This window comes from Gouania willdenowi, chromosome 5 (assembly GCF_900634775.1).
Source record: "Gouania willdenowi chromosome 5, fGouWil2.1, whole genome shotgun sequence".
In the NCBI taxonomy this organism is placed as follows: domain Eukaryota; kingdom Metazoa; phylum Chordata; class Actinopteri; order Blenniiformes; family Gobiesocidae; genus Gouania; species Gouania willdenowi.
The window spans coordinates 8,433,433-8,459,687 of NC_041048.1; the positions used below are offsets into that span (position 1 = coordinate 8,433,433).

General features: G+C 36.3%; 1 protein-coding gene across 10 annotated transcripts in view; it reads right to left on the minus strand.

Moving 5' to 3' along the window:
• Positions 1 to 2,851: 2,851 nt before the first annotated feature.
• nav1b (neuron navigator 1b) overlaps positions 2,852 to 26,255 on the minus strand; it is a 66,880-nt gene continuing 43,476 nt past the window's right edge. For 2 of the 10 annotated variants that reach the window (XM_028447171.1, XM_028447175.1), the window contains 25 exons: positions 25,281 to 25,697; positions 24,324 to 24,365; positions 24,077 to 24,237; positions 22,697 to 22,870; positions 21,279 to 21,331; positions 20,976 to 20,999; positions 20,460 to 20,537; positions 19,477 to 19,485; positions 18,201 to 18,284; positions 16,806 to 16,917; positions 16,564 to 16,685; positions 15,792 to 15,800; positions 15,123 to 15,292; positions 14,464 to 14,620; positions 14,142 to 14,334; positions 12,757 to 12,851; positions 12,581 to 12,676; positions 12,112 to 12,280; positions 8,321 to 8,556; positions 8,086 to 8,240; positions 7,927 to 7,998; positions 6,528 to 6,724; positions 6,307 to 6,425; positions 5,351 to 5,548; positions 2,852 to 5,255 (listed from right to left, as the gene is read on the minus strand). In XM_028447171.1, coding sequence (XP_028302972.1) covers positions 5,172 to 5,255; positions 5,351 to 5,548; positions 6,307 to 6,425; positions 6,528 to 6,724; positions 7,927 to 7,998; positions 8,086 to 8,240; positions 8,321 to 8,556; positions 12,112 to 12,280; positions 12,581 to 12,676; positions 12,757 to 12,851; positions 14,142 to 14,334; positions 14,464 to 14,620; positions 15,123 to 15,292; positions 15,792 to 15,800; positions 16,564 to 16,685; positions 16,806 to 16,917; positions 18,201 to 18,284; positions 19,477 to 19,485; positions 20,460 to 20,537; positions 20,976 to 20,999; positions 21,279 to 21,331; positions 22,697 to 22,870; positions 24,077 to 24,237; positions 24,324 to 24,365; positions 25,281 to 25,697 — 3,226 coding nt within the window. In that variant the 3' untranslated portion in view covers positions 2,852 to 5,171. Of the gene's footprint in view, positions 5,256 to 5,350; positions 5,549 to 6,306; positions 6,426 to 6,527; positions 6,725 to 7,926; positions 7,999 to 8,085; positions 8,241 to 8,320; positions 8,557 to 12,111; positions 12,281 to 12,580; positions 12,677 to 12,756; positions 12,852 to 14,141; positions 14,335 to 14,463; positions 14,621 to 15,122; positions 15,293 to 15,791; positions 15,801 to 16,563; positions 16,686 to 16,781; positions 16,918 to 18,200; positions 18,285 to 19,476; positions 19,486 to 20,459; positions 20,538 to 20,975; positions 21,000 to 21,278; positions 21,332 to 22,696; positions 22,871 to 24,076; positions 24,238 to 24,323; positions 24,366 to 25,280; positions 25,698 to 26,255 lie in introns of all 10 variants that reach the window. The other 8 variants (XM_028447167.1, XM_028447176.1, XM_028447170.1 and 5 more) reach the window with 8 other exon arrangements.

The window sequence follows — 26,255 nt, forward strand, 5'->3', positions numbered from 1 at the left end:
GTCATGACCATATGTTTTTTTAATGGGTATTTCCATACATTTGGACCTACTGTAGGCCTATGGTTATTATTGGAGATAGTATATTCTTCCAAGCCTTTAAAGTATGAATGATCACGGTACAAATCATACATACTTGTATTACATATTTTGTTGTATAGAATGATAGAAAAGGCTTGATCAAGTGATGTTATTCAAACAGAGAACAATAGTCAACAATTCAAGTTCACTTCAGTTCTTTTTTTACTGTCAGTATATGGTGGGAACAACTGAGGGCGGGGACAAAAACAACAAAAACTTAGAGCGCTTATATCGGAAACTTTAGATGCAGCCCGATAAAATCCGATATCAGTTCTCTGGCTGATATCGGAACAATATCTGATATCAATATCGAATCGGGACACCCCTAGTCATGACTGTAAACAGGAGTTAAAATGTATCTGTTGATTACAGGTGAATATATTGCCTCATATCAACACCAAAAGACGTTGATATGAGGCAATGAAGAAAGTTGAGCCACCATTTTTTTTTTGTCTCATTGAGACGAGGGCTGCGTCCGAATAGTCCCTCCTATCTCCTCTCCTGTCCACGGTTCTTTAACCCCAGGAAGTGTTTAAGTGGAGGCCATGATAAAAGAGCGTTCAAATTTTCTTTAAGCTGAGGAAAGGAGACTCAAAAAAGGAAGTGGAAGTGCCTCTGATTGTCTATGGTCAAAACAAAGGTAATCACCTTTTCCTAACTCCTCTCCTAACATCTTTCCTTAACCCAGTGACCTCATCCACGGGGTTATGGAAAAGTGGATAGGAAAGGAGATAGGAGGAACTATTCAGACACAGCCGAGGACTCATTGTCAAGCGATACCTGAGTTGTTTTAACTCAAGGTGATGGCTTTGTTTGAATCAAATTACTTGCCACAGAAATGTGTTGTAAATCATACAATAAACAACAAGTTAAATATAACATGTATTTTATTGATTCCAACAAACAGTGATAAATGGATGAAACCATTAAGAAACATGCTTTATCCATTTACTGGACCCAACCCACTTCCTCAAGGATGTTTTCCACTTCCTCAGTGATCGTTGCACACCCCATACGCTGGTCTATTTACAGTCTTTACAAGGTCTCTCTGTACAAAATAGAGAAATTAGGTTTTACAAAGGGTTTCTTTGGGAAAAAAAAAAAGAAATATCAAATACTGGAATATTAAAAAAGGAAAACATTAAGTAGCATGAGTTTCTTAAACAAAATATTCATGATAACATTTTTGTTCTCATCACACTGCAAGTTTACATGCATTTATAACACCGTAGCACATCATTGACATTAGATACAGCATACCATGTTTTTAAACATTTCCAGTCCATAGCGAGCTTCGCTTGAAAAAATAAGACTATTCAGCAACCTGTATCAGCCTCAAATATCAAATACACTCAGTTCAGTTCATCCATTATGGTCACATCCAAAGTATTGACATGAATCAAGTGCTGATTCTTACTAGCTATTTAAGGACTCATTTGAAACCATTAGTTGGAGTGGTTTTTACCATATACAAACCCAGTCTCATTACTTGTGCTACCATTGATAAAACGCACCAGAAATGTGAGTCCTGAACCCTGTTGAATCATCAGGCTGTCAAAAACAAGCTCCCTCTTATGTTTGCTGCTGAATTTCTATCTGATTCAGGAGCTCAAAGTGAGTCAATATTAAAGTACGCTGCAATCTTTAGTAGATCTCAAACATTGCTGAGTCCCAACACCAGTGGTTGCTGCATAGTACAGACGTACATAGAAGCAAACAAACGATAACAGCCACTACAGAGCAACAGGCACAACAACCAGTGAGTGAGATTACCGGCAGGATGGTGGCCTTCACTAATCTCATCATAGCAACGACTGCATTGCTATGACAAAACGTTTTTTTTTTTGTATGTCATTAAAGCCTTTATTGTTCTGAGGTTTGCAGGTGACTATAGTGGGAATTGCAGCTTATTGTTTCCTATCAGCTGTGTTCAAACTGTGCAAAAAAACAACCAAAAAGGCAGCTGGACTCAAGTTTTAAAACGTCAACTTTCTAAGTTAGCTGTCAGTAAAGTGGTCCGACATTCATTTACAACATTTACTTCATTCTGCACTGAAACAATGACCGATGATTTGTCTTTACACCACTTTCACAGATTGTATTGCCCATTTTCTCGACAATGATCTTTTTGTTTAATTATTTTTTATTTTATTTCTTTTACAAAAATCCACACATTGAACCTAAAACATTTCTACTTTTCTGCTTTGATCGTTTACAGACAAGGAATACGCACTCTTCATTGTGTGCGTCTGTGTCACGGACCCGAAATGTTCTCAATACTGAAGACCGTACGACATCAACATTAGTTTACTAGAAAACCTTCACGATCACTGTAATTGCTCGAACACTGTATGACTAACATTCCAGACTAAATATGAAAACTACCTTTCAACTCTACTTCCTCATTGATTGACGGTAATGACACAAAACCTTTTTGCTAAACTAACTTTGATGCCAATATGAGTTCTACTCAATACTGAAATGGTTCAGGTAATGTTAAAAAGCACCATAAATGCACCTTTAATATTCATCGATGTGGGATTTTTACTTGTAAGTGGCTAAAGTGGTTCACTCTGCTGCTCAGGTAAGTGTTTTACCGTGGATTTTAAAATAAGGCTGGAATTGAAAGCACCTCCTAAATCAGGGGTGCCCAATCCTGGTCCTCGAGGGCCACTATCCAGCATGTTTTAGATATTTCCCTCTTCCAACACACCTGATTCAAATGATCAGAATCGTTATCAGGCTTCTGCAGAGCTTGTTGATGAGTTGATGAGTTTAATCAGGTGTGTTGGAAGAAGGAAACATCTAAAACATGCTGGATAGTGGCCCTTGAGGACCAGGATTGGGCACCCCTGTCCTAAATGTTTGATATATTTAAATAAACATGTTTTCTTTACATTCAGTTCAACTTAAACCTCTCAACAGTCACAATGCAATGATCAATGTACAGTATTTGGTTAGCCTTATTGGACATGTGCACCAAATTACGTAGATAAAATAATGGATGTGGACGGTTCAAATGTACAGTATATACACGCTAAAAACTCTGAGTGTTTGGGGGAAGGTATCTGAAATAAACTCCTCTGTAGTGTGTACAAATGCTGTTGTGGAAAACAATCTGAATTAGACTTAAAGAGCATTGGCTCTGCCTGCCTATAGTAATCCCTGTGTAGTACCTTTCTCATACCTGATATATAGTGGCAACCTTGTTGACACTATTGGACACAAAACAGTAAGTACACCTACATAATTGTTGTCAAAGTGGTGTGTGCAGAAAGAGTATGACTGCAGGTTATTAACCCTATGTATGAAAATAAGAAAAGTCTGTGTAAAGATGCATGGGCATGCAGTGTTAAGTCATTTTTTCAAAGATAATAGCTCTTAAATTAAAAAAACAACAACAAAAAACAGACACTTAGTGACTAAATTAATTAATTTGAGCTTAATATCGAGCACCAGGAGGTCTGCTTGAGTTGATGTCTTTGTAATTAAGGCATTGTGTCTGTTACACCCTAAGTTAGCAGGTTTTAAAAGTTCAGGATTGCATATGCACTGTAGAAAATTAAGACTTTAAAGACTGATGTTGTAGATATGCACCAAGGTACCTAATCGCCATGCTGTCATACTCTTTAAAATTAAATATATGTAACCATTATTGACAATTGCTCCACGTGACAAGCCCTTGGAGCACAAAAGAGGATATGTATATATGTGTATGATGACCGTTTTGATTCCATGAATAGCAGATATGATGGCTGTAATAGTAATCTGCCAGCACCAGTCTCGGTAAACTGTGTAAAAAACACAAAAACCTGTTTTGTGAGGGTGAAAAGCTATGTAGCGAAATCTGTATGAGCAAAAAAACAAAAAACAAAGACTTAATAATCTACTATCAGCACCTCTGTCGGTTTGTTTTTTACCTCTAAATACACACTATTTTAATAAAGTGACACAAATGACCTAAACAATTAAGGGGCTGATTTACTAAATGTCTGTGCCTGTAAAGACGTGAGCAAATGTCACTAAGTGCGCAAAAGGATGTTGCGGTGGATCTGCTACCCCCAATGTATTGCATCAGTCAAGCAAACACACACACACACAATCCATTGAGCTTTTTTGCCTCTGATGAATATGCAATGGATCAGCTATGGCACGCTAAATGTGGAGGGAAAATGCAAATAGATTAATGTAGCACGTGCAATTCGGTTTATCAAACCTGGAACTGTTTGTTATCCCTAATTTTGTGCATTTATTTAGCTATTTTTAGGTGCAGAGGGTTAACTGTCACAGCTCTACACATAGTAAAGGCTACAGTGAATGTTGCAAGGAGAAGAAGCAGGAGAAAGAAAAGGCTACAAAAAAAGAAGACATTGCCAAAGCATTGATGGCAGCTCAATATCAGCTCAATAATCAGCTCAATAATCCAAACAAAACATCCCAGAAACTGCACTGACCCTCTGCGTGATGTGTGTAGCGATTGTTCAAATAAACTCTGACCTCCAGGGCAATGATCTGTAGCAAATCTTCCAGTGCTAGAAACTGCCTGATTTGATGCCGTAGCAACTCAACATCAATTTGGACAGTTTCTGGCATTTTCCAAGATGCTTGTTTTGGGAAGATTTGAGGGCAGCCAAGAGGATGGATGGACATTAAAATCTCTGAAGACATTAAAATGCAAGGACAATTATAGATTTAAGTAATAGCACTGTCATTTATATTAATTTTGTTGAATAAATTCAATGACTCCACTAAAATAAATGAGCTTTTGTTTAGTCCTGCTCAGAGCAGAGAGAGAACTGCACCTGCTTCTCCATTGAACCTACAATTTAACAGCTTCAAATTTACTGGTAATTTTGCACTCTTGCCCAATAGGTTTTCCTACATTCTCAATGTTACACGTGCAAAATGCTCATTTAAATAAGACGATCCAAACCATGTCTGCATGTGCACCAATTTGCCCTGCAATCTTGGGTAAATCCCCCGCAACGGGAAAGGAAATAGTGCATCGACAATTTTTAGGCACGCAATTGATTTTGTCCTTTTTTGAGAGATCTTAGTAAATCAGCCCCCAAATGTTAGTGAGTTTATAAATATCAAAGTTGAGCCCAGCTTTGGTCTTCTTTGTCAGGAGATTCGATGTAATTGGCCGCCTCCTGAAGCTTTAAAAGCATTGCCATCTAAAATTAGAAAAAACAGTGGGCAAGTCAAACATTCAACAGTATTTGTGCAAGTATTTGTGAAGATATTCATCTGGACTCTGAGGAGCTCTTACCAGAGGATCACATTCCATGGAGCTGGGCGGAGTCTCCTTGTGAGGCCTTTCCTCACTGGGCTGACTGGGGCTACTGGAGCCAATGCTGGGTGGAGGGAGGTGAAAGAGTTTTGCCTGGTCCTGCTGGGCAGACGGCCAAGGCAGGGTGCCTCTTACCCACTCCACTGGGTCTTCCCACACTGCCTTCTGACCGTGAACCTATAAAAATAATTTGAGTGTTCCGTTGAGTAAGACAATTATTATTTAGAATTTATTCTCTAACAATTAAAATACAGATAAAATGCAGGGAAAACAACTTCCAATCATTGAAACTTAACTCAAGAAACTACTGCTACTCAAAATGATTCATGCCCTGGTCAAGAATGATGGCTCTAAAGCAGGGGTGTCAAACTCATTTTAGTTCAGGGGCTACATATGGATCAGTTTCAAGCGGGAAAACTAACAATTTCAACATTAATATGTACAAGTTTGCACTTACAGATATAAATTAGACAAAGTATGAAAGACCTGAACAATATCTAAGCAATAAGTGACAGATGCTTAAATGTCTTTTGATTTGTTAGTTTTTTACCAATTTTTATTTAATTTGGGGAGAATAATTTTGTACAATAATTTGAGAAAAATTGCAGGATTTTGGAAACGTTTTGAGTTCTTTCAACAACAATTTACAACTGAATTATGTGGTAATTTACACAAAGATGTATGTTTTCTATTCGCGCCAAATCGGATAATAAAAATGGTTGGATTTGGCCCCCGGGCCTTGAGTTTGACTTATGTTCTCTGTAGATTGCAGGGATTTTTACACTGTTCTTAGAACCGACAGAAGCTTTTTATTAATCTTTTAGGACACATTGTAAAATCTGACAAAAGACACCAAAAAGCGAACAATAAAAAGGTGTGTGTGCTGTCGTGTATTGTGTCCAGACATGAAATATTTTCATTTACTGGAATCTTACCTTGAGGCCGTCCTTGGCCCCTTCTTGTAAATATGGAATTATGGAGTGATTCCAAAGGTCAATAAACCATGAGCGAAACTCATCCACTGTCACTGGACAGGACAGGAAAAAGCATGGACCTGAAAAACAACAAGAAAAATGCACAAATGAAAGAACGATAAGTGACGGAACAAAGACTTGTGAAGCCTTTAGTTTAGTTCTGTATTGGATGTTTTATTTACCAATAAGGAAATCCGATGTGCTGTGTTTATCCAGGAATGTGTGCAGGTGATACCACAGTTTGGGAACCCAGTCTAAAACCCTGATGAGATCTTCATTGGTTAAGTTCTTCTCGTCTTCGGACTCCATCATCTTTCGGTGCAAATATCGCACTAGGAAACCATTGGCTGGCTCAACGTTGTTGGAGAACGTCACCATCCTAAGAAGCACAATCATTATCACTTTTATTCTCTATTATCTTAGGAAATTCTGTTTGTGCTTTCAATTCCAGAGTTTTTTGTAATATTCTGACAAAACAAAATAAAAAAAGCCTTTATCAACCCATTGTTGACTCAAACTAGCTCTTGTTTTTAACCTTATTATAACTTATAATAACTTATAAGATAATATTGTTTCTATTTTAGCAATGATAATGTTAACAACAAAAGTCTGTATGAATTGAATTGGGGATATATCGGAATATTTCGCCGCTCTATTGTATCAATCAAAAAAAAAAAAAAAAATCTAAATCAATTCTTTTAATTATGTTTTTTGATGAAAAGACCATTTAAATGTGCCAACATATACATAGCACATAAAAACCCAGTCACTAGGTGTCAGTGAACCACATCAGAGCTTGTTAAACGATGTCACTCCTCAATGCATTTTAGCTTGGAAGTTGACTGCACTTTATTTTCATAAATACTGAACACTTTCATAGATGTCATTACTTTTTAAGAATTTAAGAACTTAGAGTCAAAATCTGTCGTAGAAGCCAAAGTTAAACATTTCTGCAAAACACAATTTGAAAGTTTGATTAAAAAAAGACTAAATATTTTGATACTGGTACTGGTGCAGTCACTTGTTCTCGCAAGTTTAAAAAAAATTAAATCAATTGCATTTCATACCATTTTGTAACTGTAGTTATAAAAATATTCAAGGAAAACACTATAAGTTTGATAAAATAAAGTCAAAAATTGAACAAAATATATTTTGTGGAGTTTATTCCAGAGCTCTGGCATGAACAAAAAGGTACAGATGAAAAAAAAACACAGTAACAGCACACATTTCTTATCGGAGTAAAAAGGAAAGCTGATCACAAAGGCGGCTATTGGTTAAAGAAAGGGAATACGTTTTTTTACCAATCAGGACACCTGCAAGAACTTTGTTATGAGATTGTCCGACACAGAGAGAATATCTGTGAGAACAAGGCATGTTTTGTGCACATAATTCTGCCATTACACTGTTAAGGTGAAAATGTGTAATCATTGATATTGCGATATATCGCAATGTATATCGTATTGTTTAGTACTGAGATATATCATATCGTGACATAAAAATCGCGTATCGTATTGTCAGATTCATGGCAATGCACACCTCTAGTCACGACGTCTTTGCAAATACGGCTTTTTTGTTACTTACCTGAAGCTGAGATGCAAGCTGTGGTTTGCGGTCATCTTCACAGGCTGATTGCTTGTTCCAATGATGTAAGGACTAAGTGCAGAAAGTGTTATTTCTTGGGTTAGTACAAAACATGAACAAAGCATTGGGCTAGTCTACTAATATAATGACGCTCTTTACCATTTGTGATATTTGCAAGTGAGAGCACCGTTGACGAGTTCACTGAGGGATACAGGGTCATGAACATCATCAAGAATTATGACGAGTGGTATTTCTGACATATTGGTTTCTCGATCTATTTCGTTGGCTAAGTTGGAAAGATAAAGTTGCAGATCCTGAGGGGACACAGATGGAGAAAAACAAGTGCAGTTAACCAACCGTGTGCTGTCATGAGGATTTTCTAGCTCCTGCTAACCTTGCATGACTGACGGTGCATGTTGAACGTGACAACAATGCTGTTTGTGACCTCGCGTGCACTCCGGTCCACCAAGTACTCCGCTAGCCGGGACGCAAGGTAGGACTTCCCCGTCCCGCTCGGTCCAGATAGGACGAGGCGCCGGTGTTTGAGAAGCAGACTGATGTAGTGTTGCATCATGGGTTTGGGAATGAGTGTCTCAAACACCAGGCTATCCACACACTTCTCCTTAAGTCCTGTGCACATTGGAAAAGAGAAGTTTTTATAATGACTGATTTAATAAACACTGATAATTTTTGGTACTATCAAAACCAGAGGTGCAGAGTTCTGATATATCCTACTCAAGTATAAATACTGTTACTTGATTGAAACTGTACCTAAGTACAAGCACAAGTAAGTCGTACATAAAATACTCAAGTACAAGTCAAAAGTAGGTCAATTAAATAGTACTTGAAGTGAAAGTTAAGGCTCAAACATACTTGGGCAAACCCTGCACACAACGGACTGTTGTTCACTCTTAGAGCTCACATACTTGGGCACACCGCCACGTATTAGTTTCCATTAAAATCCTTCATGTCCCAAGATTCTTAGCACTTCTCTGTAGTCCTTTGTTTTCCAGTCTCTCCTCTAAGCTCGTGCTCATCTGTCCTCCTCCGTTTCACCAGGAGGGTGAAATACAGGTCGGTTTTACATTTAATGCGGGTCGATACAATGCTGAGCAGTGTTTTGTGTGACATCAACTGCGCAGAGAAGTTAGAAGGTAGTAAAGTCTGAGCTTTGCATTTAATTGGCTGCTAGGTGTCCACCCGTAGCTTTACTAGTTACTTTAACCACCCCACATTTATTTTTGGGAATAAATCTTGCCACGGTTCCTTTGCATATAGTAAACATCTCATGTATGAACTTAAAAAGGAAGCGATGAAATCGTGTACAGTTGGAACTTCATTTGTATAAAATGAAAGGTTTGTCAAAATGTACAACTCTTTTTGACAAAAGAGTTGTACATAAATTAAATTAAAATAAATAAATAAATAAATTAAAAAAAATAAATATATATATGTATGTAAGTATAGCTACATTTATGAACCCTATGTGGGTAACAACATAAGTAGAAACTCAAACCTGAACCAAAGAAAGTGTCTGGGGGTTGATCATAAATGGCACGACTAAGAAAATGGATTATGTTCAATGTGCAGAAATAAAGAAAATTATCAGGAAAAATAATAATTTACTTGGATGGGTTTGGTATAGGAATTAAAATGACCTTAACCCTGTTAAAACTCGCTCTACTGGGAAAAACGCAGACTGTTTCTGAAAGCTAACATGTTGCGCTTCACTGACAACTTACAAACATTACGGTAATCAAGTTCCCTCCCTCGTAGAAAAGCCTGCAAAGAAATGGCTTTAGTGTAATAGTTGCCATAAAATGGCCTCTTTTGCACATTCAGAAACATAGAAACATTTGTTTATAATGTTAATAGTTTTACACATTGTAAATTTTATATATTTGTTGAAAAAAATGTTATTCATGTGAGCTTTCATTGTTTTCTTCTTCTAAATCTCATAAAATCCATTTTGTTTTTGTGTTTTTCTTGATATAACAACATGCAACGAGTTGTAAAAAAACAGCCAATTATGTAAATCTAAAGTGTTATGGAAAAAGGGTAAATGCACTTCCTCATAGGACATTTACTGACCATTTTTTAGACAAAATAAGCAAAAAAAAAAAAACAGGTGGATATGTTAATATTTCAGGTGTTAAATTGTACTTAACAAGTTAAAAAAAAAAGTACAAGTACCCATAAAAGCTACTCAATTACAGTAATGCGAGTACTTGTAATCCGTTACTTTCACCTTTGATCAAAACTAGGGGGAAAAAGTCAAACATGACTAGCATTTTTCATGCCTCTTGTAAGAAAAGACCAGCTCAAACATATCTGTCTGAAAATAGCTTTGAATCAAACATTGGAGCTCTATATATCTATATCTCTGACCACTCCTGCATGCACATCTATGGGGCCCATGTGTCTGAGGCTTGGAGGCCAGCTGGGCTAAGATCATGTTACTCTGAGTCTTGGCTACCACAGCATTCCCAGCTCTACTTGGAACGCTGTACTCTAAATTCCTACATGCAAGGTTGGAAGAAATTATACTTCACAGTCCAATCTGTATCACTGATCATAAATAGATTATCTAAATCACTTGTGCTGCAGACATATCTATAATATGCAAGAAATATCAATAATAATCGAAGTATTTCAAATACTAACACACATTTCTGAGCTATTTGATTCCCAGGCTTCAAGGGTCACCTAAAACTTTTATGACACGTTTGTCTATTATGTCAACCGCCAGAAGTGTACGTTTTTAAAAAAATGTAGACACTATAGGCTCATCTGTACATATTTTGATAAATGAAGGCTTATAAACCATAGCCTGGCACATGGCTGTAAATGGTTGTCGCAGGTTTATAGCTAACGTTTATCAATACATATATTTTTAAACTTATGCTTATGCCTGTTTAGGCCATCAGTGCACAACAACCACGAGACCATATGTCTGTGAATATAGCAGGAAATCCCAGTAGGAATAATCTAAAGATACTTCAATGCATCGTCTACGGGACTCCACATCCCACAATGCAATGAACGTAACTTTTCCAACAATGTCAATAAATTTGAGTGTTTATAGTTTTCAATTTTAAGTTTTTGCTCTTGTTTGAGAGTAAATGACCTTCTATTTAATGATTTATGGGGCCTACACTATGTCTATATCTGATTAAAAAAATCATTGTCCTTATTAGCTTTAAAGCCGACATTTCTGTTAATGGTTTTTACCTAAAGTACCGATAACTCTCCCCTTTCTCCACGGCTGCACTACAGAACTTTTTTTCTTTAGCAAACCAGTTGGTAGAGTGGACAATTAACATTGTTATTGTTAACTTATTTTGTGGTTGTTCTAACTGTAACACTGGCCTCATATTAAGGCTGAACGATTCACTGCAGTTGCGATATTATCGCGAGATCATAAAACGCGATTTTCTTTTCTTTTTGTCTGCACATGCTGTCAAAGGTCAACACTACAAGAACTACAATCTTTTTAAGACAGCAATGCATGTTTTGTTATTGTAATTAAATAAATGAATTTATTTTATTGCACAATTGTGACCATCACCAAACACAATTTTCTAATCGCAAAGGCAGCACTTTTTTTTTTTTTTGTAATAATATATCTTAAGTTATATACCTAAAAAACGTCCAATTGGTTAAAGCAGATATCAGTTCTCTTTATTTTTCCTGCACTTCAGTATGTGTGATGTTACTGACTGGATATGAGTAAGCTTTATTTTTTTTTTATCTGTTTTTTTTTTATCTATTTATAGACTGTCCTGTTAAGTTCAGAGAGTGTTTAAGAAGTGCAGTCCACATGTTTACATGTTTCATGAAACGTGAAGTTTGTTAGTTATGTTGAGGAGGTAAAGCCACAAATTTGTTAGATTTATTGTTGTAATCTGTGCTTTAAAATTTATAATTTCTATTTATTGAAAGTTTTAAAAAATCTGAATTTTTTTATTATGAAACAGATTGATTTATTGCTTGTGTTCATTGAAAAATACATGTCAAGAGGCCCTTGAAAAAATTATTGCATATTAAATCGCAATCGCAATATTGAGGAAAAAAAATTGCAATTAGATTATTTTCCAAACTCGTTCAGCCCTACTTCATATAAGTCTAATTGTGAATCTGGAAAACTCTCAAATACAAAACTGAATGTGGAAATATTCAGCAGACCTTTGATGGCCACTGTGATCCCACTGGGGCCCCGGGACATGCAGCGAGAGGGCTGGGTCTCGGGGACCTCTCCTCCCAACACTCTCTTAATGTGGCCCATGTTGTAACTGTAGATGGAGTCTGTAGATAGGCCCAGGCTAGAGGCTGGATCCACTTTGGTGATGTAAACCTGGGATGACAAGAAGAGAAAAGTAGAGGTGATTAAACTGCTACAAAATATTGAGGAAATAATAAATTCAGGTGTATGAATTGTGCCACTGTAAGCATCCTCTGAGTTTCTGCTGGTTTTATGAGGCACAGATCTGACCCCAAACAATGCCTCTACCTCAGAGATTAACGCTTTGAAGCAACAACGAGCTAAATTTATTGTGACAGCTGAATCACAAATGTGAACAGGCCACCTTCAAACTGTACATTCAGTTCTTCAATGGGACGCAATAACGCACAGCATCAAAGAAAAGCAGCTTACCTTGAAAGCCTGGCTGACAGCTGAATCCAGCATGACCCAGTCCATTCTGCCATTGACGCGGACAGTTCCTATAAAGAAGTCCTGCTGCTTAACCTCCTGATGGAAAAAAGAGTAATGTCGGAGGCGATATCAAATCATAGTGAACATTTCAGAAGGCAGGAATGGTACACTCTTACCTCTTTGAGGACACGTAAATCAGCAACACAAACCACCACTCTGACACGGTGATCATCTCTCTGGGAGGAGAAGCTCAGAGACTCTGTGTGGACATCTGATGAGAATGGAACAGAAAACAGAAACAGGACAAATGTGTTGTGAACAATAAATACCCAATCAACAAGGTGGAGGTACTCACATTGATCCTTTGAATAGTGATAGTTTGTTTTCATCTGTTAATTTATTTTAAAGTATCTGGAGACGAAAAAAAATCTAGATGGCCTCATAGATTAAGATCATTAAAAGTTTGCTTTTATCTCCAGTGTAAACAAATTTTTTTTGCATTGTATGTGTATATGTAAGCACACAAGAAAACATCTTATTCAGATTTATCACGTGTTGGCTTTCATTAATTTAATAGCCTACTGGTATTTTCAATGAGAAACAAATCTTTTTTTCTGAAAATGAACCTACTAAACATTTGTTGATTGAACATATAGCAGTAATATAACATATTCATCACCCTGAAACTGAAATACAACTTGCTACAACTTTAATGAGACAGGTGAGGTTGAGAGGATGCACAGAACTCTGCAATGTTTGGCTGAATTTAATATTTGTGCTTTTTGGGGGGCTATGCAAGTGTCATTTGTGGCAATGCATGGAGGCTCCTGACCATTTATATTCTAGTTTCCAATCTTGTTATTCTGTTTTAAATTGTTATTCAATGACAATTTGCATACCTCACTTTGGGAACCTAGGCCTTAGAGGCACACATAGAAGTGTTTTTCCTTTATTCTTATCTTGATTTCTTGTTTTTCTTTGACGAATACGGAAGACAGTGATTCGCTTCACACCATTTTTGTTCCAGTTTGTTCCCAATATCTCGTGTGATATCACCTCACTCTGCAAGACATTCAATTTCAGCCAGATTCAGATTTTTCAGTGTGAACCCTAAAGTAAACATCTGCCAGGTTTGCCACAACTTTCAGTCTGTAAAAATACCAGAAATATGTTGGGATTAAGTTGCTTTGAAAGAGTTTTTGGGGCAAACACAAGAAAGAGTAAAACATTCTATGCATTCTTCCATAGGATACCACATCCCAAAATGCAATGCACAAAACCTTTCTGACAATATTAATAAACCAAGAGTTTACAAACAATCGTGTGGCAATTTCAACCTTTTACATATTTGTTCTACCAATGATCCTTGATATATTGACAAGGCCTACACTGTGTCTCTATCTGAAAATACTTAATTCCATTTGATACTTTAACATTTTTTCCTTATTTGTCCATTTCTATACTATGAATCTAGTGGAAACCATTTTTGAGCAGATTTCATGCACTGCTTTACTTTAGATTAATCAATAAATGACCTGATATGTCAGGGATAAGAGTGTACCTGCACTAGTTCCCTCGCTCAGACCTCTGCTGTAGCTTTTAGGCATGGCCAAAGATTGTCGTGGTGATAAACTCCCCAAAGCGGTGAGACCTGAGGACTGTGAGACAGAGCTGGAAGGTCCAGGAGAAGGACAGGGTGACAAGGATCCCGTCTTAAGATGGCTGTTCTCAGCCTTCAGGTTCTCTACTTTCCTCTGCAAAGCAAATCAGACTTTAAATGTGAAACTGGCAAAAAAAAAAAATTAGGCAGATTCCAGGAAGAAAGGATGGCAATCTCATTAAAACAACAACAGAGAAACAAGGTGGCAGAAATGGACACAAACCTGCATGTTGGTCATGGCATCCTGCAGCTGCTCCAGCTGATGTGCAGACGTTAGAGCTTCCAGTCGGATGTCGGTCAGTTTCCGTTCCTTTTCCCACAGCTCTGTACGCAGCTCTGTGACAACTTTGTCGTCTCCCTCTTCGTCGCCTACGCAGAGTCTGAGAACATTGCAACGACATGTGTTACGACAATGCAACACGGTAAATCACAACAGAGATCATGTACATAAAACCGACACAAAAGATGGTTTGATCTATTTAGATAGATAGATAGATTCTAGTGATTCCAAATGTCGGAAGAGTGACGTATAGCACTGTATGTACTAGTTGGTTAAAATAAGAATGACTCTGTTGTCTCATGTAGTCAACAGATAAACTTATACATGACGTTTCTTAAGACAGCCTTCAGTCTGTTGACCCCAGCAGATACACAGAGTTCACTGGCAATGGTCCATCTGGGATTTTTTTAAATGAGTGAGTTCATCATTATAAGCCACTTTTTTTGTATTTGGTGTCCTATTATTTGCATGTTATTGCATTTTGCATCCATTTGAGAAGCAGTCATCTATATACTGTAGATGAAGTGGGTTCTGATTTGAATGTAGAAAGATAGTTTTGATCAGTGACGTTTGAATGAAAAGTGTGTTCAAAACAACTTTACCCAGCTGATGAAGCCAAAGCGGAAGGTTTTTGAAGATATTCTCCTTCATGGTGGACCTTGGGGGAAGATGGAGCCGATGATTCAGGCGTGGCAATCTCTTCGATGTCTGCGTACGGGCCGGACGACTTGCCGCCCTTTTTACTAAAGGCCTTGTTGAAGGAGCTACGCAACTACAGAGAGAGAAAAAAATAAATAAATAAATAAGGAAAATGTACATTATATGAAATGTTATGTAATGCAGCATAAGTGGAATTCACGAGAATGTATAGAAGTTAAGGCGATGTAATGTAAAAACAGATATGAATGGAGCCTGTATCATATGACACTTGTTTCTGCACAAAGGTTCAGTTCTACAGGAGAACTTTGAACCACAAAAGCAAAGTATGGGCAGAAGGCTCCATCTGTATCCATAATGAAAGTGGTGGTCAAGACACAAATGCAAAATAAAGAAAGAAAAAGAAAAAAATAATAATTTTGGCTTTCCAGTTTGAAACGCATTGAAAAAACAACATGATATAATAATGGGGCGCAGGTAGAAATAAGATGGCCGCATTTAATGATGATGCATACAGGAGATAACTTTGACCAAATGATCACATGATGGTACAAAGTTGTCCAAAAGTATGACTCATGAGGGGCGTATAGTCGAAATACAGCGACATCACTCACCTCAAAGACCTAAAACATAAATAAATGAAACAAAAAAGCAGGGCGGCATGAGGGAAAGACCAGAATCATATTTAATAAAAGAAAAGGAACAAGACAGGAAGAGAATTTCACAGATACACATGCATGTGCACTAAGCATGTGAATCCTACATACGTTAATATGAACTGCTTGATGAGCTTCTTGGTCTACAATGATGTGTATAATCTTTTTATATAAATATAATACTAGCAGTATGATAAAAATAGATACCCATCTTTAAACTCTGAACAATACCTTTATTGTTAAATGCTTGCCTGTCTATGTATGTTTTTTTATGCTTTTTGGTCACAAGATTGTCTTGCACAGCACATAAGCACCTGTTTTTATTGCTTTAATTATGTCCTGATGAAAACTCTGTAAATTGAAATGCGTCGACATGACATCCCTGTATTAAATGAAGGATTTTACACCCTGTGAGTGTCTCAGATCTTTAGTTTTGGTTGCTGCTGCTGCTACTTTTATTGTTTCTTGACATATATTGGAGAGGCAGGCCACTGATTCCCTTATTTAAATTATTTTCAAGGTTTGGTTTGAATAATTTAATAAATGTAATTAATGTTTATTTAGTTTAAAATAATTTCAAATTCAATTTGAATTGATTGTAACTCCACAATTTGTACATTTCTTTAACTTTTGTTTTTTTTTCTCCACCTGATGATTGGTTTCATTCAGTCATTAGCTGATTGATTATATTTCTAATCAGGGTTGTCAGATGGAGATTGTATTTCCTCACCCAGCTCTTTTTTTTCTTCTTCTTGGCCTCCTGCTCCTTCAGACTACCCATACTGGAGTGACTGGTGCTGCTGGTGAGACTGGAGATGCTTTCTGAGGAGTTCTGTCGATTGATCGGCAGCTCTGGAAAAACCAAGGACAGTCGGAGTTCAATGATTTTTTTCCAGATCATAATGAATGAACAGCTCAGCTAGGTGCACATGGACTTTCAATGCTAACCTGCATTCACAAGGCTTTCTGTACCTCTGGGTGTAATCTCTGGACTGCTCAGAGCACCCTGGATGATTTCTTGGGCTTCTGTATTTTTGGCCTTGAGGATGTCGATGGTTTCCTTTAGTTCAGTGAGCTCCGAGTCCTGCAGAGGAGAAATAACAGCACTGTACGACGTGTCGGCGTTTGATGACAATCTGTCAGTGAAATGGGATTCCATGGAGGTGAGGATTGTGCATGTTGAAGGATGTCAGACTGTGATGAGTTGTGGGTGACAACGCCAGTCCTGCAACGCAAACCTCTGACCCAACATGTCGTTTAGAGAACGACTGTTAGTCAGTGTTCATTTTGATTTAGTTTCAGTCATAGTCTTGATTGAAAAACAATGTAGTTTTAGTCAAAATTTTGTCATCAGGTCAATTTAAGGTTAGTTTTAATCCACTACGGTAAATGACTGGATTTTAATAAACAAAATCTGTTAGCGATATAGTTGACTCAAGGCAGTTTATGCATTTTTAATCATTTTATCGTTGATTTAATGTTTGTTACTGATGATTTTCACATTTTTATTGATTTTTAAACTGTTTTCTGTAGCCCATTTTAATCATGTAAAGAAAGCACAATGAATTGCCTTGTGTATGAAATGCGCTAATTGAATACATTAGCCTAGCCTTGCTTAAGATTCAATTACCATCCCATCATTACCCTGATGGGATGTTAATGTTTGTAAACACACACAGACACATTCGATCTGATCAATGAGTTCTGAGTGGATTTTGTTCCATGTGACAAAGTTGTAGTTTAGTTTTTATTAGTTGTCAAAAATAAAAATATATGTTCATATCGTATTGTTTTTGAATTAGTCATAGTGTAGTTATTGTCACTTAAAAAAAAAACTCATGTGGATGTGGATGTTGTTGGGTTCTTTCTTTCTTACTATTAAATTTATATTGTGAAGCGCTTTGAGATGACTGCTGTATTCTGCGCTATATAAATAAAGTTAAGTTGAATTGAATTGACAATAACACTGCTGTTAGCGACACAAACTTATACACAACAATTGAAGCAGCTTCTGTTGTGTGCTTGTTGGGTTTATTACCTACAATTGCAGCCTTTCTGATAAAGATATTCTCTGAATTTTCATCTATTTAAAAACATGAAATTTCACAAATGCCCCATGCTGTGTTTCAATTTATGATTGATAATAATTAACATTTCAATAATGATGACATTTATAACTTTATTTATGGAGCGTTTTTTTTTTTTTTTTTCTTCTTCTTCTTAAACAGAGTTAAAAAGAGTTTAAACATATGAAAAAGAGGCAGCAACTTACAGGATATTAAAAATCAAGAAGGAATAAAAAAAATATATACTATATAAAGATTATAAGAGAAAAAAGATGACTCCCAGAACTAATCTGCTGGATACCTTTTGATCTGAGGACACGGACAATGTCTGCAGACGAGCTGTCATCAGTGCCAGGCTCTGTTCAAATGCTGCGACAAGATTAGCCTGCAGGACAAACACACCAGTGTAAACAGATGGAAAGTAAGTGTGTGTGTGTGTGTGTGGGGGGGGGGGGGTCTATGGGGGAAGCGGTTATAGAAATAAAACAAAGCCTCAAAAAAAGTGTCATTCACCATCTGCAGAACAGCAGTGATTGACAGATGGAAAGCCTTCAGGGACAAACTTATTAAAACACATCACACATGTTTAACTGTTAAAATACATCCTAGAAGTATAGAAGGACGAAATAGGAAGTTTGAAGGAGCACTTATATATAAAAAAAAAAGACAATTGACAAATTCGACAAGAACCTAAAGATTAAAAAATAAATAAATAAATGCATCACTTTTGTTTTGTAATGATATAATCTGGTTAGCTCTTTTTCTTTTTAGGGACACCTCTTTTATATATATATATATATATATTTAAATTTAAAACAAAAAAATATTTCCAATCAAAATTTAAAAAAAAAAATCAAAAAAACATTTTCAATCAAAGAAAAAAAGTGTTCACATGCAAAAAAATATCTGAGACCCAAATAATTACATTCGTAAACTCTTTTTGATTGAAAAGGTTTTTTTGATTGAAGTAATTATTTTTTGTATTAAGGCCATATTATGGGTGGTACATTTGTGTCTTTATATTTCATTAAAAAAATAGTTACATGAAGAAAAATAAAATCAATCAAAGAAAAAAAAGTGTTGAAATGCAATTATTTGGGTCTCAATTTTTTTTTTTTTTTTTTTTGCATTTAAACACTTTCTTGAAAATATATATAATTTTGATTGAAGTAAACTCTTTTGATTTAAAAGGTTTTTTTGATTGAAGGGATTTTTTGAATATATATACATATATATATATATATATATTATTTTTTTTTTTTTTTTTGATGGAATATTAATCTCCATACACCTCATTACTTTTTATCATGATTACTAAACATAATCCTTGATTGTACAGTGGAACAGCAGTTAGTGTCACTAGTTTTAGGGGTTCAAGTACCAATGGTGACCCACCCCAACTTGTCCATAGCCTCATAAGTCATAATAGACAAGACGAACAATCCTGCTGGCTTTTGAGCAGGAACATAACATTCACTGCTGCACTGGAACTAATATGTTGGACAATCATCACGTGAAATAATAGAAACGCTTATGAGTGAGTGACACATTGTGTTCTGTAAATCCAGGTAACAAACCTGGCCTAGCTGCTACATCCAACATCCAAAGGTGCAGGTCAATTGAAGGCAGGCAGGGGGCAGCAGTGAGTCCAGCAGTCAGCATAGCCAAGGTTGTAAAACAAAGGTGGGACAGTTGTGTTAGTGGTGGTGGGGGGGGAAAGGTATGTTATTAGATAAACTGAAACACATGCACACACATGACAGAACGCATGTGAATCAAAAAGCCCTTAATGCAGTAATTATGCAGAAGAAGAAGAAGAAGAAGAAGCAGAGAAAAAAATAGGGGTTGATAGAAGATATAAAAAGCTTTTTATCCATTTTAAATTGGATAAAACCCATCAGACACACAATATAAATGTATCTACTGTATGTAGTGTATGGGTATGTATGTTCAGGTGCTACTTAACCTTCAGTGTATATGACTTATACAATATTCAACCTTAAAAATACAAAAAGGTTGTCAGTAGAGGAGAAGGTAACCACAGGCAAATAAATAAGGTCCATGGTAGCCCTAATAAACACATAAGTCGGCTAAATGTTCACAGTTTTTTATATTTTATTTAATCTATGGCTATTATGGCTATAGATTAAATGTAATTTGGTATTCTCACATCTAACATACAACAGAAAGTCAGGAGTATCCTTGAGTAAATGCTGGTGTTTCATGTATATAAAATATATATACCATTATATGTTTTATATATATATAAAATATGCATGACCGCATAAACAAGCAAGTAAGTATTACACAATCTCTTGACATAAATCAAAGCTTCTAAAGTTTCTGATTGATTTATTGCACGTGACACCTCACATTCACCCAAAACTACACAACCTTATTTATCTATGGGAACATTTGATCAGTATGTCCAGAAAGCAAACTTTGATATAGCCATGTACTTAATATTATAAATCACTTTGTGTCGAAATATCAAATTTGTGTCATGAGTTAAAGTGATTAAGAGACTAAGCTTAGACCAGAGGAGTAACATCATACATACGTTAGCAGAAAGCTGCGTGGTCAAATTAGCAACTTTCTCCTGGGAGGATTCCAACTCTCGTCTCAACTTGCGAATTTGCTGTGGACAGATTAGTGATAAACTGTGAGGAGTATAAACATTATATGACACCTGATGTACTGATAATACAGCAAATAATTAAGATAATTGTTACTGTTTACAAACTCAATAACTTTTGCTTTTTATTACAAGCAAAAATAGTGTCACAGTGACAACCTGGAAACAAAAAAAAATCTATTTCACAACAAATAAATGCACAAACACTGGAAAAAAAAAGAGTCCACAATCTCATGCTAAACTGTATTAACTTTAGTGTGACTTTATGGATAGTAGACAATGATCTATGAAAACATAAGATTACAGCGATAAAACAAAATGAACTGTGTAAAAAGGGTTTTATTGACTTCCTGAGGCAGTGACATTAAAATCTGTGAACTGAATTGTTTGTAAAGGTGGTGACAGTTAAATGACACAGTGAAAGCCCAACAATAACCTTACCTCTCCTTGTATCCTCTCCTCATTCTTAAGAAGGCATAATTCAAGTAAAAGGAAAAGAAAAGTATTAAAGCAGAGCACATGCAACTAAATGGGTGTAATGTTGCTTTTATAAAGAGATTCTTAGTCATTATAATCCAAAATGATATATGAGATTTGACAATTAAAAAACATTTAATTTTTTTTTTTATTTTCTCGGCTCTGTAAAACCTCTAAAGTTGCTCACATGAGATGAGTAGGGACAGGCAGTTCATATAGAGCAAACAAAACCAAAAAAAAAACAACAAAATGACATTTTCTACTTACTGAGGAATGAGTGGATGAAGCATTAGAAGCCAGAGAGAGCATAGAGCCGTGCACTAAAAACAGAAAAATCATAGACATTATTTCAACACAGAAGTCGCCATGTTTTTGATGAGTTAGTGTAATTTAAACCACAAGGAGAACTAAATAAGCTACAGTATTATCACAGAGTGGCACTGGTGGTGGTCTAATATTAAAGTGTTTTTAGAGGGCTTGCCAGTTGCCTGAAGGTAAAAAAAGCAGGTCCACGTTATAATGTGATGTCTCAAGACTTGTTTACTTGTTTGTTATAGAAAGCGGCTTCAAATCTGTCACATCCCACAATGCAATGCGCAAAACTTTTCTAGAAAAAGTCAATAAGAGACTGTTTACAGTGGAGATTAAAACAACATTTCTAGTAGCAATTTCAACCTTTTTCCTTTCTTTTTGGAGTAAAATATGTTTAATTATTGATTTGTTTGCACATACATAATATATATTAAAAAAAATCCATCCAACAATTATAAAATAACTGCACTGGCAGAGGTTAAAAAGACAACAGGGTCTCATAAAGCCATGTCACCAATTCCAACTACAAGTAACCAATTTACATACAGTATACAAAGCAACAGATGAATACAACAAATTAAACTTAAAAACATCTGCAAATGTGTTTTAAAGGAGTTCAAAGTTGATATAGATTCAAAGTCTGAGGTAAATCGATCCAAAGTGATGGGCCTCTATATACTGTTTATAGTCCATTGGTGCATTAAAGTTCTCCAATACGGCAGATGAAAATCCCTGAGGCGCCTTGTTGAATAATTGTGAAAAATGGAAGAATATTTAAAGAAATTACAGAATCCATTTGGTATCTCAGTGGGCAAGTGCACATATCTATACATGAATAAACAATTTCTGTAAATGTTAACACTGAAAATGGACAAAAAATGTAATTTTCCAAACAGAGGACCAGATGAAGACAATTTATTTGAGGAATCCAACATTCTTAGAAATGTATTTTGATCTAAATATGTTTGACAGGTATTGCCCCAAGGCATATTACAATAGATGGGAAAATCAAACTATAATATAGAGTCACCATACCAGAATACCTATTTGTTTTAATTATTTTCCTACAAACATCCTTGGAGTGAGGTTTCAAGTGTGTTTTTTATTCACCAATGACTCCTAAAAAATGTGGTTTTATCTACTATGTTAAACTTGACTCCATCAATTAGAAAATTCCTATAATTTTGACTGAAGCTATGGTTATTTGTGCTAAAAATCATTAATTTAGTCTCATGTACACTAAGAGATATACTTAATGTTCAATTCATTTAATCTAATCTAATTAAAAAATGTCATGGGTATCAGCTTTAAGACTTCAGTTATTTTGGCTACATTTAGAAATCTCCCACAGAGAGGGAAGATGAAGGGCTCACCATCATCCCCTGGTTCCCGGAAAGACCCGGAGCGCATCATGCTTTTTGGCCGGTCAGCTAAGGACATGCTGCTGCCCAGGGGGGAAGATCCATAGAGATCACAAGCCGCTTCAACGGGTGGACCAGAGCTGTTGGAACGAGATATCCTCGGGGTGCCGATGGAAATTGGGGCAACTAGCAGGAAAAAGGGAAAGCACTTTGTAAAGACTCCACACAGCATAAACAAAGAGACGGACAAAGAAGGCCAAGTTAGTAAAACTGTTATTCTGATGACCGGAGGTGACAAGTAAAGTACAAATACTTCGTTACTGTACTTTACTTGAGTATTTATTTATTTTTGATGACTTTTTACTTTTACTCCTCACTTTTTAAACAAATATCTGTCCTTTCCATCCTTACATTTTAAAAATGAGCTCATTACTTTTAAGACCTTTGAAGATGAAGCCACAAAGTAAAAACACAAAAAATGTTACTAGTTTGAGCTTTTGTCTGTTAGGCAGGTCCCTTAGTTTTATGGTTAACATTTTCAAGTTTTTAAAAATGTTAAACTAAAAGCTGCTCTGGGTGTAATTTAATTTAATTTGCATTTTTTTTCTTTAAACATTTTATTTACATTTTTATCTATAATGAGTGCTAAATACGGCTGAACGATTTTGGAAAAATCAAGGGCCTCTTGTCATGTATTTTTCAATGAACACAAGCAATAAATCAATATGTTTCATAATAAACAATTTCCTATTTTCTTCAATTTAAATCAATACAAAATATTAATTTTAAAGCACAGATTACAGCAATAAAACAAACAAATCTGTGGCTTTACCTCTTCAACATATCTAACCAACTTCACGTTTCATGAAAAAAAGGGTAAACAGACCTCATTTATTTCCATGTACCATATCTCTACAAGTTATTAAATATGTTCAACTCAAAGCTGCTTTAATTTCACTATTTTATTTCATTTTATTTCCAAATTGTATTTATTAAGAGTGCTTAAATCTCCAGGTGTTCAAAGGTAACAGATTTAACTTGTTTCCATCTACATCTACTGTCTTATTATTGAAGGGACATTTCTCCTACTTTTTAATTTCTTATTTAAGTACGTTTAGTAGAATGTACTTTTTTACTTTTACTCAAGTAAGGGAGCAACTTCAATACTTACCAGAGTCATTTTTTATTCAAGTATCTATACTTTTACTAGTACTAAAGACTCAGGGTAACACTTTAGTTCCACAACAGACTGGTTGATAAATATAACCTGATGTGACCTAATTTCATCCATCACCAGACTAGATCCCAGGCCTTATTGATAAGTAAAGACACTGAATATATTAGATATGTTATGTTGTAATACATGGAAACAAACAGTGGAGGCAGACTCACCCACGTTGGTGAGAGCAGCCTTGTTGGATGGAGGGAAGAGGGGGCGAGTGGGAGAGGGCAGCTGAGGGGGGCTTTCACTCTCCATCATGCTGACTACATTGTGGGAGTGGCGCCTTCCTGATTTGCTCCCATCACTGTCGGACAGGCTTGAACCATAATGTCTAGAAAACAGAGATAATTCCCTTATCAGACAATGAGCTGTAATCAGTGCAGGGGTTTACGTGAACAATCAGGTGTGTTAACGCACTCTAAGCCTTTCTTCGGCAAAGTACTCCGGTCTGCTTGAAAGCTGTAGAGACACGAGTGAAGATGTCTGTGATGAACATGTTTATCTATTAAGAACAAGGCTCTATCTCTTACTTTTTACTTTTAACTGCAGGGCACGTTATGAGATAAACAAACTTAATTCAGTGCATCTCTAAATGCCTGACCACAATGAATAGAACAGTCATAAAACAGAAAAGGACAAGACAAAACCACAGGCAGTTTAAACCAGGAAGTGTCTCTTTATCTTAACCTTAAAGTGAAGAGGAGGATTGCGCATCCCAAATATGCAGTTGGCAACAAAAACTCTAAAATTAGCATTTGACCTTTTGAGCTAAACCGAAAGGACGACATTGACTATTTGGCACATTTTAACCAAGTTATTAAAAATGACCAAATGCCTTAGCTAAGTGGAACACAACTGAAAACAGAAATGACAAGCAATGCGTAAACATGTATTAATTAAAGAGCAACTAAACCCCAAAATCATTTTTTTTCTCCTGAAAACAAATGTATTCAGGTATAAAGGTATAAATTTGACATTTCAGTCAAACTGTTTCACTTTGGCATTTTTTGTTGTAAAAATGTAGGAGTGACTGCCCTCTATGGGTTGAAACCCGGCGTTACTATTTAATTTAGCCATTGGCTGAGAATGGTGGTTTGTGACCTTTTGGTGGCTTCTTACATCACAAACCACCACTCTAGGCTCTGCCTCTCCGATTAAAAACTGTCCCTTTGCAAGAGAATAGTGAATAAAGCGCTATAGTGAGTATTGTGTAGCTAGTTAGCATAACATAGACTGTTTTTAGTAGATTTTATATAGTAGACTGGCCGTGTCTTAACTGCACCAGGAGCCCCGCCTACAATCAATGCATTTTTTGAATTTCCAGACACACGTCAGGCTAAACCTTGGGGTTTAGTCACTCTTTCAGGAACTTGCCTGTCTGGGAGGTTCACAGACGTCCTGCTGCTGGCCCCCCAGGTTCCCATACCCCTTTCATCCTTATTGTGCATCTCTGTTGGGAGAAACCTGGTGCTCGAGGGCAAACTCATCTGCAGGGGCAGCGACTCCATGCTGCGGTGCATGCCAGAGCGTTTGGGGTAAAGCATGGGCGACCCACTAAGGCTTAGGCTTTCACTAGTGTGTGATGTAGAGGAGTCAATATGAAGGATGGGCGCTGGACTGGGAGTGAGACGGGAAGCCGTGTGGGAACTGGCAAGGTCTTGAAGCTTAGAGTATGGAGGAACTTTGGGAGGAAGGTCCTGGATGGTGACACAGGAATCAAAACTGTTTGAATTGACCTTGTCCAGGTACGCCAGGTTGGGTGAGCGACCTAAAGACTTTGTGTTCAGCATCCTGGAAATCAAGAAGAAAAATGATTATTGTCAGAAAACTGCCAAAACAACCTTTTATATTTTGATTAAAGTGTTTTCTGCATCAAGTTAAAGTACCGGTAGTGATCCTAGGGCACGGTTGGGGTCAATTACATTTTGAAATTATAATTACGTCTTCAATTATCTATGTTCAATTACAAATCAGTTATGATTACGGTAACTTGTGTTAGCTTTCTGTTAGCATCTCTCAAGATAACGGCTCAGTTTGACCCATATCTTAAATCAGCTGTAAAATTATCTAAAAAAATAATGATCTATCAATTTGTTTTTCATTTCTTAGTTACGTTGTTAGCCTTCCTAATCAATAAAAATATTGGTATAAATAGTTTTTGGTGTGGGCGTCAGAAACTTATCGGTCAGTATACTCCTTAATTTAAAATTGTTTTACCTGTTAGTTCCCTCAAGGGAATTAATAGGTAAACTTGATATAAATTTATTTTATTATTATTTTTTGTGTAAGCCATAGAACTGCAACAGGGTTCCACAGGTTTGCATTCAATTACATTGTAAATTTGTAAAT